The sequence below is a fragment of the Chiloscyllium punctatum genome, chromosome 9, assembly GCF_047496795.1.
Source record: "Chiloscyllium punctatum isolate Juve2018m chromosome 9, sChiPun1.3, whole genome shotgun sequence".
Classification (NCBI taxonomy): Eukaryota; Metazoa; Chordata; class Chondrichthyes; order Orectolobiformes; family Hemiscylliidae; genus Chiloscyllium; species Chiloscyllium punctatum.
Genome location: NC_092747.1, coordinates 46,813,580 through 46,833,527, shown reverse-complemented (window position 1 = coordinate 46,833,527; position 19,948 = coordinate 46,813,580). Strand labels below are relative to the sequence as shown.

At 37.9% G+C, this 19,948-nt stretch overlaps 1 protein-coding gene across 3 annotated transcripts in view; it reads right to left on the bottom strand.

The window, feature by feature from the left end:
• Positions 1-19,948, bottom strand: part of pspc1 (paraspeckle component 1) — a 124,788-nt gene that overhangs the window by 87,386 nt on the left and 17,454 nt on the right. For all 3 annotated transcript variants that reach the window (XR_011961508.1, XM_072577429.1, XM_072577430.1), the window contains 4 exons: positions 19,515-19,610; positions 16,951-17,147; positions 15,067-15,151; positions 4,533-4,638 (listed from right to left, as the gene is read on the bottom strand). Coding sequence is in view for 2 of the 3 variants with exons in the window: in XM_072577429.1 (XP_072433530.1) it covers positions 4,533-4,638; positions 15,067-15,151; positions 16,951-17,147; positions 19,515-19,610 (484 nt within the window). In the remaining variant the exon portion in view is untranslated. The remainder of the gene's footprint in view (positions 1-4,532; positions 4,639-15,066; positions 15,152-16,950; positions 17,148-19,514; positions 19,611-19,948) is intronic.

Genomic DNA, 19,948 nt, shown 5'->3' with positions numbered 1-19,948 from the left:
TTCCAGTTCAATATTAATAATGTATCCATGGATCAGTTAAGAATTTGTGCCTTTCTGGTGCTTTGTGCAGCATTAGGACACGTTTACACCTGCACCTCAAACTCATAGGCAAATGTGCCTTAAAAATTCATACCTTTCGGAGATCATTTTCTACATTGTCATTACAGCAGCGTTAGTTTGGCATTGAGATATACACATTGTACAATCTACTGAATTCAGAGCTTGAATTGCACACTAGTCACAATGTGCGAACCAGTCAGAATTCCTCAAAACAGGGAAAGGTCAACTAAAATTCAGCAATTTGAGACGATGACTGAAGTATCACACAGCTGCCCTCAACAAAAACTAAAAACTAGGCAACCAAAGGGAGTTTTCCGAAGTCACAATTGCCTAAGTTGTTTTTGCCTCTCCATCTACCAAACAAACGTCATACCAATGGTTACTGCTTTCAAAAAATGTAGCTAAGAAATTTATTTATTGTAACCATTGCTCGACAGATCAACTTAGTTGTTACTTATTTAGATGTTTATAACTGGTGTCAAGTTTGTCATTCCATCAATTCAGAGTGCAAGAAGCAGCAAATAACTCAGTACTTTATGAAGTTGTGAACAATTATGCATTTTTTTAAAAAATGCATTCATTCATGGGGTAGGAGATGCACTAGCATTGCAAACACTTATTGCTCATGTTTCAATGCAATTAAGGTACTGTTGGTGAGTCACCTTCTTGAACTGTCATTGCCACATGATGCAGATAAACTTGGGCGTTGTTAGGGAGATAATTCCAGAATTTTCACCCAGTGAGGAATGATGATGTAGCTCAAAGTTAAACTGGAGTGACAGAGGGGAGCTTGCAGCTGTTCGTGTTCTCATTCATCTGCAGTGGTCATCCTTCTAAAATGGTCGAGTTTACATACTTGGAAAGTGCCAAAGTGCTGTTGAAGGAATCTCAGCAAGTTCATTTATCAACAAATTAGTTAAAAATACCACTCAGTTTCAACACCTTAAAAGAAAAGTTTCACAATTTAAAAACATCATATGGTCTCAATCTTTCTTAAATCAGATTCACAATAGTTCACTACTGCTGTGGTGCATTAAGTAGTGGTAGAAGGATGAACACATTAAGTACATCACCCAACTAGTTCTACTGTACCAAGAATCAAAGCTTGTAACTATATTAAGTAGAATTAAAAATTAATAAGAGGAGATTAATCTAATAAAGCAATACTTCAACTACTGGTTGGGAGGCAACATGGACTGAAGGAAGCAACTTCATTCATTCAGTTAGTCAGTTCTTCTTTTAGCAGCTCACTTATTCAGATCAATGCCTAAGAACTGGGAAGTGGGTGAACTCCCATCCTGAATTGGAGGTGCCAGTGTTGGACTGGGGCGTACAAAGTTAAAGATCAATCAACACCAGGTTATAGTCCAATAGTGTTGTGTGATTTCTTTTTACATTTCCCATCCTGAAAGACTCCAAAGTACATGCAAGTGAGATAGAGATAGAGATAGAGATAGATAACAGCCTATCAACAGCAAACACTGAAGTTACCTAGCCAGGTTATGAAACGTCTGGATATCAAACCTACAGCTCAGCGAGCAAACCTACACCCTAAACACTGAAGTGAAACATCCCACAGTTCAAGGAATAGGGAGTAGCTAACAAGATAAATACTGGCTGTAGATGTTGCTGGAGTAGCCATCAACTAGGTAACTTACTTTTGCCAGGACTCCAGGAGGGTAGTGAGCCTCCAAGGCTATATGCTGAACAGTCATAGGAGGGAGACCGCCCTCAATGCAGTTAAGGAAAGAAAGGCTGCAAGTTTAATGATGGATTGATAATTGAGGATATTGATGAATTTCTAATGCAATTTCTGTGCAAGTACCCAAATATCAACAATTACAGAAGGTACTGCTGCTATCAGTACCTATCGCTGCATCATCTCAAAACAGGTTAATGAAAATGGAAAAGGACTGCTGAAAAATCAAAAAAGTAGTCATAAAGAAAATCTCATGAGCTAATAAATTATTTTTATCCCAGTGACTGACAGTCCTTGATAACAGTCTCTTACAATTTGTAAGTTTGTGTTATGTTTAATGTTTTAATATCAGAATCAGAAATTCACAGGTCTGTAAATTGACTACCTCGGCAGTCAAGCACTGCACTCACATTCAAATCTGTGGGAAGGCCAGTATCCTTCATATATCCTAATAACTGCATTTTTGCAATAACTGCCAACTTTGCTTGGCCTCAAGTTACAATAACCACTAAATTTCCAGCAAAGTTGCCAGGAAAAAATACAAGCAGTGAGAGAATGAGAATGAGAATATCAGACAGGATAGAAGGAACAGGTTGGGCATCTATGTCCCGAGCCTGGTTATTTGGTTAAATGATTATTAACCTGGAATACTGCAAAAGGCGACAACACCTTTAAGTAGGAGTCAAATTCCTGGCACAAATCGAAGATTTCACCGAATTCCCAGGAAATGAGCAGATTTGATAATTAAGGACATAGACAGGCATTTCTGCAATCACAATAGTGATCCTCAAATAACATGTTGCCACAGCAGTGTCAAGAAAAAGGACATTTGCAAGGGGAACAGTTCAAATCAGAACTAATGACCTATGAAGAACAATGATTGAGGTCCTTCAGGCATCATTTCAGACATTCAAAACAAAAATCCAAAAAAGCTGAATCACAAAAAGGTATTACAGGAAAGTAAGATTATGTTCCAGTACCATGAGCAAATGGAGTGTAAAAGCAGGAAAATAATGCAAGTGAACATGCTGAGAATGTGACGAAGGATGGATAATTTCAGATTTTTAGGGGATTGGGACAGACTCTAGAGAAGAAGGCATCTGTACAAAGATAGATGGACTGTACCCAAACAAGGCGATAGCCATGTCCGACTGTGAGGTCAACTGGTGGCACTGAGTATGGAACCTGAAAATAGCAAGCAGTAGCAAAACTGAGATGATATCCTCCCATCACTAAAATGAGAGAGCAAGACAGTGCGCAAGAAAGCAAGCACACAAGAAAAGAGAAAGCGAGAACAAGAGTAAGAGGATAGAAAAGGGAAAAGGCAAAGCAACCAAAATCTAACAGAAATGGAAACTTATGACAAAAGTCAGAAGCCAGGATACAGCTAAATGACCAAGACTACGGAAAGCACAAATTAGAAAGTTAATACAGGAGATGGAGGTCATGAGGAAGGTGAGCAGGAAATTTTAGATCGAGACCAAAATATTTTATTAAGAAAAGTATAAGTATTTTGCGAGGTGAAACGTGGGGCCGATTAAGTTCCCAAAAGAAAATCTTCAAACTTCTTCCTCTGAAGATTTGTAAAGTCAAGGCTAAGGATTAATCGAGTACTTTGCATCTTGCCTCTACAAACATGAAGCTTACATCAAATCAGGAGGCTGACAAAATAAGAATAAAAAGGTGTAATAAAGAGACCATTTAAAGTCACCTAGTTCAGTTGCAGTGTACCCTAGCTTGTTGAAAGAAGCAAATGGAAGAGGAATTGGACACAATCTTTACACCTTTGTGCATGTAGTAGTGATAGATAAAGTATTCACCACTCGATTACATGCAACGCTGCAAGTTCACAAAAAACAATCAACTTTTAAATTACAAGTATCATAGCTACTATTCTAGCACTGATACTGACATTAAGATTTGTCCTGTTTATAGAAATTTACCAAAGTTATTTGTATCCTCTTACAGGTTGTAACTTTTACAAAATACTAATTTCAAAAAAAAGGATTTGCCAAGAGTAATATAGGGTCCATAAACAACGAGAAGACTAATCACGAAGAAAGATTTCAATTACAACAAAAAGTCAATTTTCTTTAATGTGAAAGTGGAAAATATGGTATTAATTAATTTAATTGCTGTGAAATCTGTGATATGAAGTAGAATATAATACATAATTGCATTCTAGAAATGAGCAAAGATAAAACTAATTCCTCAAATCACGAAGTTTGCGTTTGGAGACTATTTAATTCTGGCCAAAAGAAGACTAAAAACCACAGTACTCACTGTATTAAAAAAAGGCATAATATTTTAAATTAAGCTCTTGCTGGTAAAACATAAGAGCTATATATTACAGTCTGGTACTCCAGGCTGTGCTTTTCCATTACAAATATATGATTGCAGAATTCTTCATTTCAGGATTTAACTGCTCAATAATCATCCATCACAATGGAACATTTCATTCAACTAAGTAAATAAATGCTGAAATAAATACCAATTTTAAAAATGCTAATATTTAATTGTATTTAAGAATATACAGTATTTACAATTAAGCAGCCAGGATTCCATCTCTTTGCAAAACAAAATTACTTAACAAGCTACTAAAAATTCAAACTGCAGAATAACAACTTCAAGTTTTTTATTATAGAAGGGGTAAGGTTTAAAAAAAAAGGGACAGGCTTCCATCCATTTTACTTAGTGAAATGTCTTTTAAAAAAATTTTGACTAAAATATATACTTCCCTGCCACCCAGCCAAGGTCTGTTTTTCTTACTTACATTGTCCATGTAGTTTGGCTTATACCCTTCTTGCTGCCTTCTCAATTCATCCTGCTCTCTCTGTCGCATCATTTCCTCCTCTCGTCGACGACGTTCCTCTTCATGCCTGTCAAAATTTAACAATTTTATCTAATAAGACCACAAAATATTACTTGTTGCTTGCACCAAATCACATTGGTGGTAGGTAAACAAGGATTAATTGCCATTATACCTGAATGGGATGTTACAACTATTTATAAAATGTGTAAACCTCACAAAAGAAATTTAATTTAGAGCAACTTTTTAAATTCTCAATGAAATGCAGAACAATATTTACACCACAGTAACAACAAAGCCTAAAAGACAAATATATTGATTTTATAAGATCGATAACATTCAATTCTTTACAAAAGGTCATAGAATTCAAGTGTAAAAAAAAATTTAAAAACTGTTTCCATTATTTAATGCCGAAACATAATATGCATCAAATTAGCATTCTTCACACAGTTAAACAGCTTCAAAAGAAAAAATAGATATCATGTTCCCAAGTTTAGTGTCTGAAGGGATGATCAAAAAGTAGGTTTGGAGAGATTTGCAAAGTTGAAGAATAAGACAAAGCATGAGAGACTCCAAAAGTTGAACTCAAAATTTTGACATTAAAAGGAAAGCAAACAAAGAATATGACAAAACTGGAAGGAGGAAAAAAAAAGGTATTTGAGAACACAGAGGACCATTAGAATTTATTATAGTTTTTCTCACAGTTGAAAGGATGAGAAGTCCTACTCCATTATTATGTCTTTAAAAACCAGATACAAAACAAACAAAAATAGTTCGGCTGTCGGTGATGTTAATGGATTCATCAAACAGCAGTGCAAAGCATTCACACACCTTCAGGTCCTGCCATAGTCACTGAAAAGAAGTCTTCTGACAAATATTCCACTTGCCTTGCTACTGTGGCAGTACCACAGTTCTGGCATGCCATTGCATCATTCTTCAATTCTTTAAATAAATGAGTCAGCAGCCATAGGCATTGCTTCATTAAATTATTCTGCAACCCATGAACGATATCATGTTTTGCCAGAAGATGACAAATGCAAAATGATACTTCAGTGTAGGCTTCGCATTTTGTGGGTGGTTTTAAAAAAACGATTGTTGAGCCTTCAAAACTGCCTTCAGCTCCTCAATGTTTTGTCCGAAACATGTTGTTTTTCAAGATAAAATTATTCTTGAATATTCTGTGCACTGATTTGTGGTGACAATCTAAAATTCCCCCTTTTACTTATCAAGACACTTTGATGTCACACAGGCAAATGCTCATCTTTTACAGCTGTCAAGAGAAACTCCTTTTTCATTTTCTCCTTGGAAGTTGGACATTTTTGGTTTGTTTTTAGATGTCCAGGTTCACTCATTATTATTGCTCCATGTTGTAGCTCATGATGCCATCTGCCACTGGTCACGCTGCAGACAATGCAGGTCATATTTTGGATCTGTGACTCTGTCACATCCAGAATGGTGATGGCTCTTTCAAGTATAGAGGCACAGGAAGTCACTTCTGTGGGTAGTGATATACTGGCTGCGCATATAGTATATTTCTTATTTATTTACATTGCCACCACAAAAACCTACATTATCCTGCAATGGTATTCCATCTGGACCAAGCAAACGGCACGGTGGCACAGTGGTTAGCACTGCTGCCTCACAGTGCCAGAGACCCGGGTTCAATTCCTGCTTCGGGTAACTGTCTGTGTGGAGTTTGCACATTCCCCCAGTGTCTGTGTGGGTTTCCTCCGGGTGCTCCGGTTTCCTCCCACAGGTCAAAGATGTGCAGGTTAGGTGAATTGGCCATGATAAATTGCCCCTAGTGTTAGGTGAAGGGGTAAATGTAGGGGAATGGGTCTGGGTTGGTTGCTCTTCGGAGGGTCAGTGTGGACTTGTTGGGCCGAAGGTCCTGTTTCCACACTAAGTCATCTAATCTAACCAAACATGATGCAACAAGCTAGCAAAGTATGTTAAAACCACACACTTTGCTCTAGCCGCACGGCTTCCAGAAGTAGAAGCCATACCATAACATGACAACTGACATGCAAGTAGCAAGGGGGCGTGGAGGTGAGCAATAAGATCAATTGTCAAACCACGCGACTTGTTGGCGACCACAGACATACATATAAACTGGAAAACACAGATTGGCAGTCGGAACCTGGATGAGAAGCTCAGAGCACAAACAAGATAGTTTGAGAACAGCATTTCCAGATTCAACCACAGAATGTAATGTTCCACTTGATAGAAAAGATTAATGACCTCACATTTGATGAATGAAGTGAACTGGCATACGAAATCCAAGACACCCTCTTACATAGCAGTGACTACTGAGTGAATTTTACATCCAATTTGAATGTAAAAACATGGAAGCAGGAATAACAAAACCATAGGTGATCACAGCCAAAGAATTTCAATTTTTGATAGTTGAAAAATCAAATTTGAATAAAGAGTTCCTAGTCTTGATCACTATGCCAATACATCCCTGAAATAGTGATCAATTCATAAATTTTTTTGTGCCAGCAACTGATTGATATGGTTACAAATGTTATGTTCACTCAGATAAAGATACTGAAGCCCAGATTGACGGCATCCTTTGGTTCAAATTTCTGTTGCAATCTTCTGCATATATTTTCTGTTGATTATCATCCGCCACTTCACTGCCATGCATCCCTCCTCTCTCTCCTTTGATTTTTTAAAAAAAACTTCTCTTATTTGAACCTCCCTCCCAATCACCTTGCCACCAACTAATTATTTTAAGACCCTAGCTGCAAACCATGTTATACAATTTGCCAGAACATTGCCCAGAACACGGTTCAAATGAAGTTTGTGGATAAACAATTGGGTCTCAGACTAAAGACAAAATTGTGGATTATGAAAGCTGAGCTAAATGAAGTGAACTGGCATATTCAGTTAGGGAATAGACATTTAAGGCAATATTTCAGGATACTCAGAAGATAGATCTTTATCTGCTGTAAACAAAACTTCCGATCAGGAGAATCCACCATCTATAGTTAATTATAGTTAGAGAAACCGCAATACTTCAGAAAGCAAACATGAGCAGGTCAGGTGATTACTCAGAATATAAGGAATGGCAGAGAACAACAGAAAGGTAAATCGTGATGAAGAAATTAGAGCAAACTTGTCAGCAATGTAAAAGCAGATAGTAGAGGTTTCTATAAGCATTTAAATAGGAAGAGATGAGGATGTTGATAGCAGGTAAGGAGGAAATAACAGATGAAATGAACAAGTATTTTGTTTTCGTCATTACTATTGAGAATACAAAGAGCATTTTAGTAAAAGCTGCGAATTGGGGGTGTAAGGAAGAGAAGAAATTAGTGAAATTACAATCATGAAAATGGGAAACCTTCAGAAATGAGATAACGAGAGTCCAGAGACAGTATATTCCTGTTAGGGTGAAAGGAAAGGCTGATAGGTGTAGGGAATGCTGGATGACTAAAGAAATTGAGGGTTTGGTTAAGAAAAAGAAGAAAATGTACGGCAAGTATAGACAGGATAGATTGAGTGAATCCTTAGAAGAGTATAAAGACAGTAGGAGTATACATAAGAGGGAAATCAGGAAGGCAAAAAGGGGACATGAGATAGCTTTGGCAAATAGAATTAAGGAGAATCCAAAGGATTTTTACAAATACATTAAGGACAAAAGGATAACTAGGGAGAGTATAGGGCCCCTCAAAGATCAGCAAGGTGGCCTTTGTATGGAGCCACAGAAAATGGGGGAAGATACTAAACGAGTATCTTGCATCTGTATTTACTGTGAGAAAGGACATGGAAGATATAGAATGTAGGGACGTAGATGGCAACGTTTTGAAAAATGTCCATATTACACAGGAGGAAGTGCTGGATGCTTGGAAATGCATAAAAGTGGATAAATCCCCAGGACCTGACCAGCTGCACCCTAGATCTCCGTGGGAAGCTAGAGAATGGTTGCTGGGCCTCTTACTGAAATGTGTTTATCTTCGATGATCACAGATGAGGTGGCGGAAGACTGGAGGTTGGCTAATGTGGTGCCACTGTTTAAGGACAAGCCAGGGAACTATAGAACAGCGTGTCTGACGTTGGTAGTGGGCAAGCTGTTGGAGGGAATCCTGAGGGACAGGATGTACATGTATTTGGAAAGACAAGGACTGATTAGGGATAGTCAACATGGCTTGGTGTGTGAGAAATCATATCTCACAAACTTGATTGAGTCTTTTGAAGAAGTAACAAAGAGGATTGAGGAGGGCAGCGTGGTAGTCATGATCTATATGGACTTCAGTAAGGTGTTCGACAAGGATCCCCATGGGAGACGGATTAGCAAGGTTAGATCTCATGGAATACAAGGAGAACTAGCCATTTGGCTACAGAACTGGCTCAAAGGTAGAAGACAGAGGGTGGTTGTGGAGGGTTGTTTTTCAGACTGGAGGCCTGTGACCAGTGGAGTGCCACAAGATCGGTGCTGGGTCCTCTACTTTTTGTCATTTATATAAATGATTTGGATGTGAGCATAAGGGGTATATAGTTAGTAAGATTGCAGACGACACCAAAATTGGAGTTGCAGTGGACAGCAAAAGAGGGGACCTCAAATTACAAAGGGATCCTGATCAGATGGGCCAATGGGCTGAAGTAGCAGATGGGGTTTAATTCAGATAAATGAGAGATGCTGCATTTTGGGAAAGCAAATCTTAGCAGGACTTATACACTTAATGGTAAGGTCCTAGGGAGTGCTGCTGAAGAAAGAGGCCTTGGAGTGCAGGTAGATGATAGTGAAGAAGGCATTTAGTATGCTTTCCTTTAATTGGTCAGAGTATTGAGTACAGGAGTTGGGAGGTCATGTTGTGGCTGTACAGGACATTGGTTAGGCCACTGTAGGTATTTTGCGTGCAATTCTGGTCTCCTTCTTATCAGAAAGATGCTGTGAAACCTGAAAGGGTTCAGAAATGTTATACAAGGATGTTGCCAGGGTTGGAGGATTTGAGCTATAAGGAGGAGAGGCTGAACAGGTTGCTGCGTCAGAGGCTGAGGGGTGACCTTATAGAGGTTTACAAAAGTACGAGGGGCATGGCTAGGATAAATAGACAAAGTCTTTTCCCTGGGGATGGGGAGTCCAGAACTAGAGGGTATAGTTTTAGAGTGAGAGGGGAAAGATATATAAAAAGAGAGAGACCTAAGGGGCAACTTTTTCACACAGAGGGAGGTACGTATATGGAAGGAGCTGCCAGAGGAAGTGGAGGAGGCTGGTACAATTGCAACATTTAAAAGGCATTTGGATGGGTATAAAAATAGGAAGGGTTTGGAGGAATATGGGCCGGGTGCTGGGAGGTGGGACGAGATTGGGTTGGGATATCTGGTCGGCATGGACGGGTTGGACTGAAGGGTCTATTTCCGTGCTGTAATTCTCTATGAGGAAAGCAGTGCTTGAAAAACCGGCTGCCAAATGCTAAGTCCCTGGTTCAGACAGATTTCACCCTAGGATCTTCAAAAAAATTACTATTGGAGGTTATTAGATGGATTGGTGTTAATTTTCAAAACTTCAAAAGAGGTTCAATTGAGTTGTAAAGAAGTAAACATATATTCCCTATAGAAGGGAGGCCGGAAACTAACCAGTTAGCTTAAATTACGGTGGTAGGGAAGGTATTAGAATTGACTATTAAAGAGAAAGCTGCACACGAGGTAATTGGGATGAATCAGAATGGTTTTAACAAAAGGCAATCACGTTTTACAAAATTATGGGAGTTCTGACAAAGATTAACTTGCGCTGTGAATAAAAGGGGAGCCTATGGACATACTATACTTGGTTTGGCATAAGTTAGGTGATTTCAAATGCCACAAAACGTTATGGCAGAAAATAAAAGCTCTGGGGTAGGGGATGAAGTACTGGCATGGATGTGATGAGTGGAATCCCACAGCGACCAGTGCTGTGACCTCAATTTTTTCCAGTGAATTGGATGAGATAGCAAAGGAAATGTTCGATAAATTTGTAATGACACCAAGGTAGGTAGTAAAGGTTGTTGTGGAGACATAGGTTTCTAATGGATATAAACAGGTTGAGTGAGTGGGCAAATTCTGGTAGAGTATAATGTAGCAAAACACAAAAGTTGCTCACCTTTAGCATGAAACACAAAAACTTAGAGTATTACTTAAACTGAGCACAATTGCTTAAGTCCAAAATTCAGAGGGCTTTGGGAGTTCTGGTGGATAAGTCACAAATCAATTGTTTGCACATGTAGTATTTAATCAAGAAAGTTAATTGAACATGAAAGCAAGAAAGTGGTGCTTCATTTATACAGGGTATCAGCAAAACCATATTTCAAGTGCTGAGTGCAGTTTTGAACTCCTTAATTAAGGACAGATGAAAATGCATTAGAAACAGTTCAGGCAAGATTCACGAGGTTGATACTAGAATGAACAAGTTGTAGTATTATCAGGAAAGCTAATATTTCATTAGCTGTTATATTCATACAATTAAAATATATTCATGGATCAATTTTTTTTGCTTAAAGTGAGAGGAGAAAGATTTTAAAAAGACACCATGTTTTTCAAAAGATAGGGTGGGTCACATGTGGAATGAACTTCCTCAGGAAGTGATGGATTTGAGCACAATTACAGTGTTTTAAAGACATTTCGATAAGTACATGGACAGGAAAGGTTTGGAGGGATATAGGCCAGGAGCAGGCAGGGGGGGAAAAGTTTTGACCTGCTCTGTTTCCGTGTTGTATGACTCTAGGACTCTATACTCAATGAGCATCTTATACTGTATTAGCATATGTCCTGCTTGGCTTCACTTAACAAAAAAAAATGTACCATAGGATTGTAAACAAACTGAAGGCAGTAACCTTAAATCTTTAGTCTACAGGGCAAGGTAGAGGGGCCCTGGCCAGATCATTTCCATTTCATGACTGTGAAAATATCTTTAATCTTGAAGATTACAAAACAGAGGTGTTATACTCCTGGCTTATTAGCCTCAAAAAAAATCATAGTCACAGCTAAATTTCTATACGGATAACTTACTTAGCAATGAGTTAATTACATGTGACTAAACCTAATCTGTGGACAAAATTTAGCCTCTGTTACAAAGTTAACTCAAATACAATGTTTTTAAATTTGCAATTATACTACCTTTAGATGGATACCTAAAGACTATGTGGTGAAGAATATTTCACAATTTTTACATCCTGTCCTTTGCGTTTGTTCCACTTGAGTAACAAAAGCTCTTTCCAAGCATTCAAACTTCAGATGATTGTAAGGAAAAGCAAATGGTCAGTGTGAGAAATGTTTGATTTAATAAGGTCGCTGAATAAGTGACATTAGCTCAAAAATATCAATCATTGGGCCCTGACTACATAAGCCTTTCTTTTCCTTAGCAAAGAAGAAAATTTCAAACGATCCTTTTATCTTCGCTAAAAAGTTATGAAGTGACCAAATTTAATAAAGAGGTTGGATCCATGAATAACTGACAACTTCAAAGCCAGTCGGCAGGGGAGAAGGGACCATCAGTCTATGTCAAAGTGTAATGATGTAAATGATCATGAGCATATGGTGAATCGGCTGCCTTTCTGTCCACTGGAGTTTCACAGAGTGAGGGGCAATTTGATGAAATGATCATGTCTTGACAAGGTGGGTATGGAAATGAGGCTTCCTCATCAGTAAGTTCAGAAGTAGGAGGCAGATTTTAAAATTAGGGGTCACACTTTCAGGACAAAGATGAGGAGAATTATTTTTCCTCAGAGGGCTGTGAGACTTTAGAATACTCTGCCTCAAAAGGTGAATATTTTTAAGAAAGATGTGGAAAGATTTTTTGGCCAGACAGACCAGCATTATCAGGGGGACATAGAAGTACAGAATTTGAACACAAGTAGATCGACCATTATGTTATCAAATGGTGGTTATATACTCAAGAGGCTGAATGGTCGACTTTTGCTCCTATTTTTTGTCCACTGAAGTAGCATTACTGGAGATGACTGTTGGACCTAGGACGCCAAGTTGATTTGAATAATTTTAGATCAGAACTTGTGCCTCCATCATGCTCGGTGCATCTTTTTTGTCTGGTACAATTTTATCTTGTTTCTTTTCTCATGAAGTTATGTCACAATTTGATGGTTATTGTGCAGCATTCAGGTCTCATCTTTTGTTGATTTTACTATTTATTAGCATTCTTTCGCCTTTGTACTGCGAAACATACTCTGTCCCATTACACACACTTTTTAAAATTATTTTACCCAATCCATTCCTGCACTCGCTCAAAACCTAATATGGCATTAACTTTACCCATAATGATATTGAGACTATTAATTGTTTCTTTCCACATATTCTGTCTGGGTTGAGTATTTTCAATATTTTCTGTTTTTATTTCACTTCCAATGCAAATAAGTTTCACTTTTATGCAAAAAAATTGCACTTGGGCATTGTTCAGTTTGAGTTATTCTGTAATACTCATATCAGCAACGATATAGGCTGCAGTGTAACCTTAGAATCATGACCGACACACTGGTATAGTGTTGGAGCACTTTATGCCCACTTGCGTTGTTCAGTGTGAAGCAGAAATTCCAATAGATTAAAGAAAGCTTGGTTATATGCTGGTTAATGAACCTCAATCAAGATTAAGGAGATCAATTTATCAATTTCATTGTGTCAAACAAGCAACAAATGACTATACTTCTAATATTCTACATGGCAAGTTAAGGAAAATATACAAGCCTGTGATGACAGACCACATAACTCAAAGTTCCTTCCGATATGTCGACCCTGCCTAGTACAGATCATCCAATGCATGTTTGTGCTTGCTATTTATTGTTAGGCGAATACAGCTATCTTTCCATATTCAGCTAAGAATGGTGCCAAAGATGACTGTCTTAAAATTATGCAAATCTGAAGTCCAGTTGAGGAAAATTATCAGATCTGCTAGTTTCTACAGAGAGAAAAACAAGAGTTAATATCGAGTCTCTGGTTTTCTCTCTATAGATGTTGACAGAACTGCAGAGTTTCTCCAGTTTATTTTTCTTTCAGATTTCCAGCATCCGCAGTTCTTTGTCTATCATATGAGGGAATGTGTTACCTTTTCAATTCTGAAAAAAAAAAGATGCTGGCTTCTAAATTTTTAAATTATATTTGCAGTCCATTGGCAACCGCCAGTGACAGTAGATTTAATCCAAAAGTACAAGTGAAGAAATCATGCTTCAATTGCACCAAATTCTAGATCAAAATGCAACTGCAGTATTTTGGTGAAATTTAGGCACCAAGTCTGAGAAAATATATATTGATCCTTTATTCCAGTTTAGAAGGTTGTAAGGTGACCTAATTGAGAGCTTCACAAAGACCTAAAAGACAAAAATTTGAAGGCAGAGAAACAAATTTCTCATGAAAGAATCTAGTCCTAAGAATGTTACTCTGACCCTCTCACCAGAGCTACTGAAGAGTTGCTGTGAAATTCCAGCATTTTCTGTTTCTATTTCAATTTCCAAAATGCCCAATATTTTGCTTTAAACACCAGATGTCAACATGGTTATGTCTTTAGCATCAGGAAGAAGTGCAAAAGGCAACATAGTTAAAAATCTAAGTTACTTGCATCAGAATACTCGAGCAATTGGAGGCACAAATGGTAAATTAGTGATCTAGGTACTTTCAAAATTTGACATGGACCTTTCAGTGGGACTTTTGTGGAGGTCATAACCAGTATCTACTTCTAACCTGTTGCTTTCCACCAGTTTGCATTTAATTCAATATATAACCTACAGGTTAAAAACAATTGAAAAACAATTTACTTAATGTGGACCAGCAGGCAATTTTAGAGTGTTTTGCGAAACCAGCTCATGTGAGGACAGGAAATGAGATTTTCACACAGCATGTACTTAGGATATGGAATGTACTGCCAGGAAACGTGTTGGTGGTAAGTTCAATTGGAGCACTGAATGATCATTTAAACAGAAACCATGCACAATCTTACAGGAAAAAGGGCAGGAGATTGGCTTTAAAAGGAGACAACACGCCAGCAAATGGAAGGAATTTCAAGTTATCAACCTTAACTTTGGTTATGGAAAGCATCTCTTTTCCACCTAATTTTTCTCACAGCTGAAATAGAATTAAACTTTCCTTCACAGTGATACCACCAACATAGAAAGGATAGTTTCTCTCATCAAACATCAAATTTCATCACATTATGAGACTGTCACTAATAATCATGCACAGTGCAAATTTTTGTACAAAACTATCAGCAGTTGTGATTTACAAATCACTTGCTGTACATAAAAAATCCCAGCAAAATGCAAAAATTGAGACTTTTGCATTACTATCCTTTTAAGAGAATTAGCCAACAATTCTATTGGGATTAAACTGTTACATAATTGTAAGTAGGACTAAACACTTACTAATTACACCAACAGGACTGACACATAAATGCATACCTTCTCTACTTTAATATAGGTCATGGCAAAAAAATTCTAATTTCTCATTTTTAGTTTTACACTGCAGTTAAAAGTGAACCTTATAGCATTCCCAATATCTTTATCTGAACTGCACATACCTCATTTCTATCTGTTTCCGTTTTTGCAGTTCTTGATTCCTCATTTCTTCCAAGCGTCTCAACTCCTCTTGACGTCTCATCAAATCTAAAAAACAGATTAAGAGTTAACACGGATCTAATTTTCACTCTGCAAAAATCACTTTCATAGATACTTCTCTTAAGAAGTTGCATATATTCACTAAATTTTCAGTCTATTTTCACTTCATGCAGCAAAAATATAATTTCATCCATAAAGAAGTAGATACAGTTACTAACAAAGTCACAGGAAACCAAGTAGCCCACACAATCCTGTGGTTACTCCCCTGCAAAAAAAGGAGATATAGATAATGATGTCCTGTGGATTAATTGGCCTTGGATCTTAATTTCCCCAAGACCATTTCCTGAATAATATAGATTGCCTTCAGTTCCTGCCTCTTACTCAACCCTGTGCTCTCCAATGTTTCTGGTATGTTATTTGTGTCCTCCTTTGTGAACTCAGAGCAACATAGTATTAATTGATGAGCCATTTGTTTGCCCCCCTCCCCCATCATAAATTCCCATTTCTGACGTTATCACAAAGCTAGTCACTTTTTTCCTAAAAGCTGTTCCTTGCCTCAAGGAGACTCTGTGCTTGATTTTTTTTCAGAGGGGCAATAAACCAGGCCGGGCTCCGATCAGTCTCATTTGGTACAGATATGAAAAAGGGTTTTGGAGAGGCCTTTCGTTTATATGTAAACAGTTGAGACGTCAGGCCAAAGTGGTCATGTTTTAGAAGTGACCTGTATAATGAAAGGGAAGTGGTCAGCTCTTTAGCTGAGCTGAGCAGTTTTAGTTCAGTCTTGAAAATTCTGAAGTTGAACAGGGAGCAGTGTGAAAACACATTTTTTTCTGCCCTTCAACTTCAACCTGTAAGCATGTGTTCCATTTATACTGGGTTTTAAAATGGAGCTTGCTTATTGGGACTGTTGTGTATATTCGGAACAGCATAATTAAGTCTAGTTGGATAGTCTGAGTTCTGTAGGGGTTCTTTATTTCATTGTGTAATTTAGTCAATAAATTTCTGTTTTAAAATCTAGTAGTCAACCTTCTTTTAGGGTTGAGATTCAGAAATATTTCAAAGGGCTAATGAATGTTTTTAATTCTTAATACCAGAGATTTGATGAGATCCATCAGAATATATTTAAGGCTTAGATAGACAGGCATCACAGGAAATTAAGGGATATGGGTGCTGGTGAAAAATGGTGTTAAGGTCAGTATTTGGTGACAGCATGTGACTTAATTATATCTAATACAATTTATTTCTAAATTTGGAGTTCTGAATTTTGTTGTGATGAAATCCTGACTTGGTTATTTAAAATTGAGTATGTTTAAACTGAAGTGTATATAAACACTAGGAAGAGCTGTCAGATTTTCCCAGACTAGGAGCCAAGTTAAATTAAACCCTTTGAGGTGTAAAAGAAACAAACTTATCTTTTGCTGTGAGTATTGTACAAAGATTACTTTGGGATCTGTAATAATCTTTTGGGGGGATTAATATTTCAGCACGTGTTTCAAAATCTAAACTAACCTATTAGCATATAAACAAGCTATTTTGTTTTAATGCTATGGCTTAATGATCTCATGTTCATTGTAAAAGCAAATTTGCTACATTGCATGCTTGGTGTGTTTCAGTGAAACAACCTTGTCATAACCAAGACACGATCAATCAAGCTATATTTCAGTCCGAAATCTAGACGTCTCCACTCATAAATCAATTAGGATCATAACATTAGACATGATTGAACTGAAAAGCAGAACAAGCTCCATAAGCCTTTTGGGCTATTCCCCTCATATTTATTATGTACAACACACTGCAATTACAAATTATGTATAAAGGTGGTTATGGTTGAAAGTTCAGCAACCTACCTTGTCTCATTAGCATAAGCTGATGCTCGTGGCGAGCTGCTTCCATTTCTGCCTCAAGTTTCTGTTTTGCTTCTCGGATGTTCCTGTCAACTTGCTCACGTTGTTGCTTTTCCATTTCATCAAGGGCTTTCCACCGAGATGCATATTCAAACTCAAATGTCCCAGGCTGAGCAAAACGTGGTGGCTGCTCTCTTTCCCTAATTCAATAAGAACATTCATTAAAGATAAATATGGAGAGGCAGTGGTATGGTTACAACTGTGCTGAATTCGTAATTCAAAATCCCAGACTAAAGTTCTGGGATTATGGGCTTGGATTCCTTACTTGTAGACAGTGAAATTTGAATGAAAATGTTACTCCAATAGCAATCACATAACTGTTGCAAATACTGAGCTACCAGATGAAGTAGTGGAGGCTGCGGCATTTAGAAGGCAGCTGGATGGGCATATGAATAGAATGGGTTTAGAATGATATGGGCCATTTGCTAGCAAATAGGACGAGATTAGGATAGGATATGTGGTTGCCATGAACGGGTTGGACTGACAAAATAATCAGCTTAAACGACTGCCCTTACTAACATTTAAAAATATATGCAATTTATCCCAATTAGCAATACATGGATGATAGATTTGTTGTGTTGTCATAGTCTTACCCGATCATAGGGGCTACTCTTTTATTAGAGAGAAGCGACTGGTGGTGATTTAACCAGAGGACCACCAGACCTCAGGCGAGGGAAGAGGTTGAGAAGGAGAGTCCTTCATGGTAACCTCAAACCAGTGATGGGAATTGAACCCACTGTTGGTATCATACTACTCTGCAAACCAACAATCCAGCCAACTGAGCTAAACCGATTCCTGAGCATCATTGACTACCTGTGCATTATCTTAAGTCTGAAGAGCATATTGAAATAATCTCAAATCAATAAAGAACACATTCAATGAGCTGAATGGCCTACTTCTGTGCCAATTTTATGGCTAGTCTCAAACACACCAGTACTTCCACCAAAGCTCTTAGAAAAAAAGTATGATTAATGCACAAGATGGAAATGGAGAAGCTCTTAATATCAATTTCTGCAACCTAGACGGTCATTTCATAGGGTAATAGCATCTACTTTTGTCCAGTTGAGAGTGTGATGCTAAAAAAGCACGGTCAGGCAGCATCTAAGGAGCAGAAGAATTGACATTTCAGGTATAAGCCCTTCATCAGGAAGGAAGGGAGGGAGGGCTTATGCCTGAAACATTGATTCTCCTGCTCCTCAGATACTGCCTGACCTGCTGTGTTTTTTCAACACCATATTCTCGACTCTGATCTACAGCATTTGCAGTCCTCACTTTCTTCTACTTTTCTCCATTTCAAGAGGCACAGTGGCTCAGTGGTTAGTACTGCTGCCTCAATTCCACCCTTGGGTGACTGTTTGCGTAGAGTTTGCACATTCTCCAAGTGTCTGTGTGTTTTTCCTCCACATGTTTCAGTTTCCTCCCTCAGTCCAAAGATGTGCTGGTGAGGTGGATTGACCAGGCTGAATTGCCCAGTGACCAGGAATGCATAGGTTTGGTGGATTAGCCATGGGAAATGCAGGTCATTGGGTATGGGGTGGGGGACAGGTCTGGATGGGGTGCTCTTCAGAGGGGCAGTGTGGACTCAAAAGTGAGAACAATCTGCTTCCACACTGTAGGGATTCTATGATTCTTACGGTTGTGCGAATTATCTTCTATACAATCCAATATGTACATATTCCAATAACTATTTCTAAATAGTATTTGGATGGCAACTCCATAATTGCAAATGAAATCAGTTCTTTATTTTCTCTAATTTATTTGCTTTCAAGGTGGTGGGTTTGATAATTACGATCAAAGTGACATGTACAAATTTGGGGTGGAGAGAGATATAGGGACTTTAGGATCACACAAAAAAAATGCCAGATAGTTCAGTGCTATCAACTTCAGCGTAGCCTCCTTTGATGGACTGAACCCTTAATAAGGGGTAACAAGTCAACATAGTCATAAAATGTGAAGATAATCACCTTTGAATTTACTGTAGAATCATACAGTACAAGAAACTCTTCAACCCACCAACAAAAAAACCCTCTAAATCTAGATAGTGATCGTATTCCATTAATGCATTGTAGATTGTGCTCAGCAAATGTAATCAATATATCTTTGACAGGAATCATTGACGGTGTAGGCTCGAAGGGCTGAATGGCCTACTCCTGTATCTATTGTCTATTGACTATTGACTTTCATGTCAAGCGCCAAAAATGAAAGTTTCCTCCTCAAAATTATGGAGCTGCTTTCAGCATAAAAGTTAGTCATGGAATGCATTCCCAGCATCACTTAATGTTCTCAGCCTTAGACAGAAAATGCTAAGACCCACGAAACAGTAACATTTTCCTTCAGAAAAAAGTGACTCATCATGTGATTTGCAAGCAGAAAATTGATGCAAGATCATCTTTGTTGAACAGAAATGTACCACTCAAATGAATGCAAACCCCAAAAATTATACACAGGTCAAAGCAAATGGAGATTTTTTTGCACCCAGCAAATAAACTAAGACCTGAAACATTTACTTGTGGTATTGTGTGTTCTTTTGCAGTAGTTTTTCAGGAAGCCCATCTTCATCATCAAACTGTTCCATGGGCTCCACAATAACAGGACGAGGAGAGCTGGAAAGCAATGACAGATAAATGTTATAGCTGAAAAAGGTTGATAACCATTAAAATATTATATTAAACAGAATAACCATGTTCTTCAATAGCTTGCACGAAACAATGTATATTTGGAAAAGGATCCAACTTATAGAATCCTACCTTAAAACATCTGCAGACTGTAGGTGATTGTGTAACTGTCCTATATTAATGTTGTTGATCATATGAAAAATGCCCGCACTGTTTCTATGCTAGTGTAAACAGATTTCAGAAATGTGCTTATAAAAGGGAACAGATGTGTGAAAAAGGGCAAAACTAAGACACAAAGTCTTGAAAAAGTGTACAATTGACAGTTA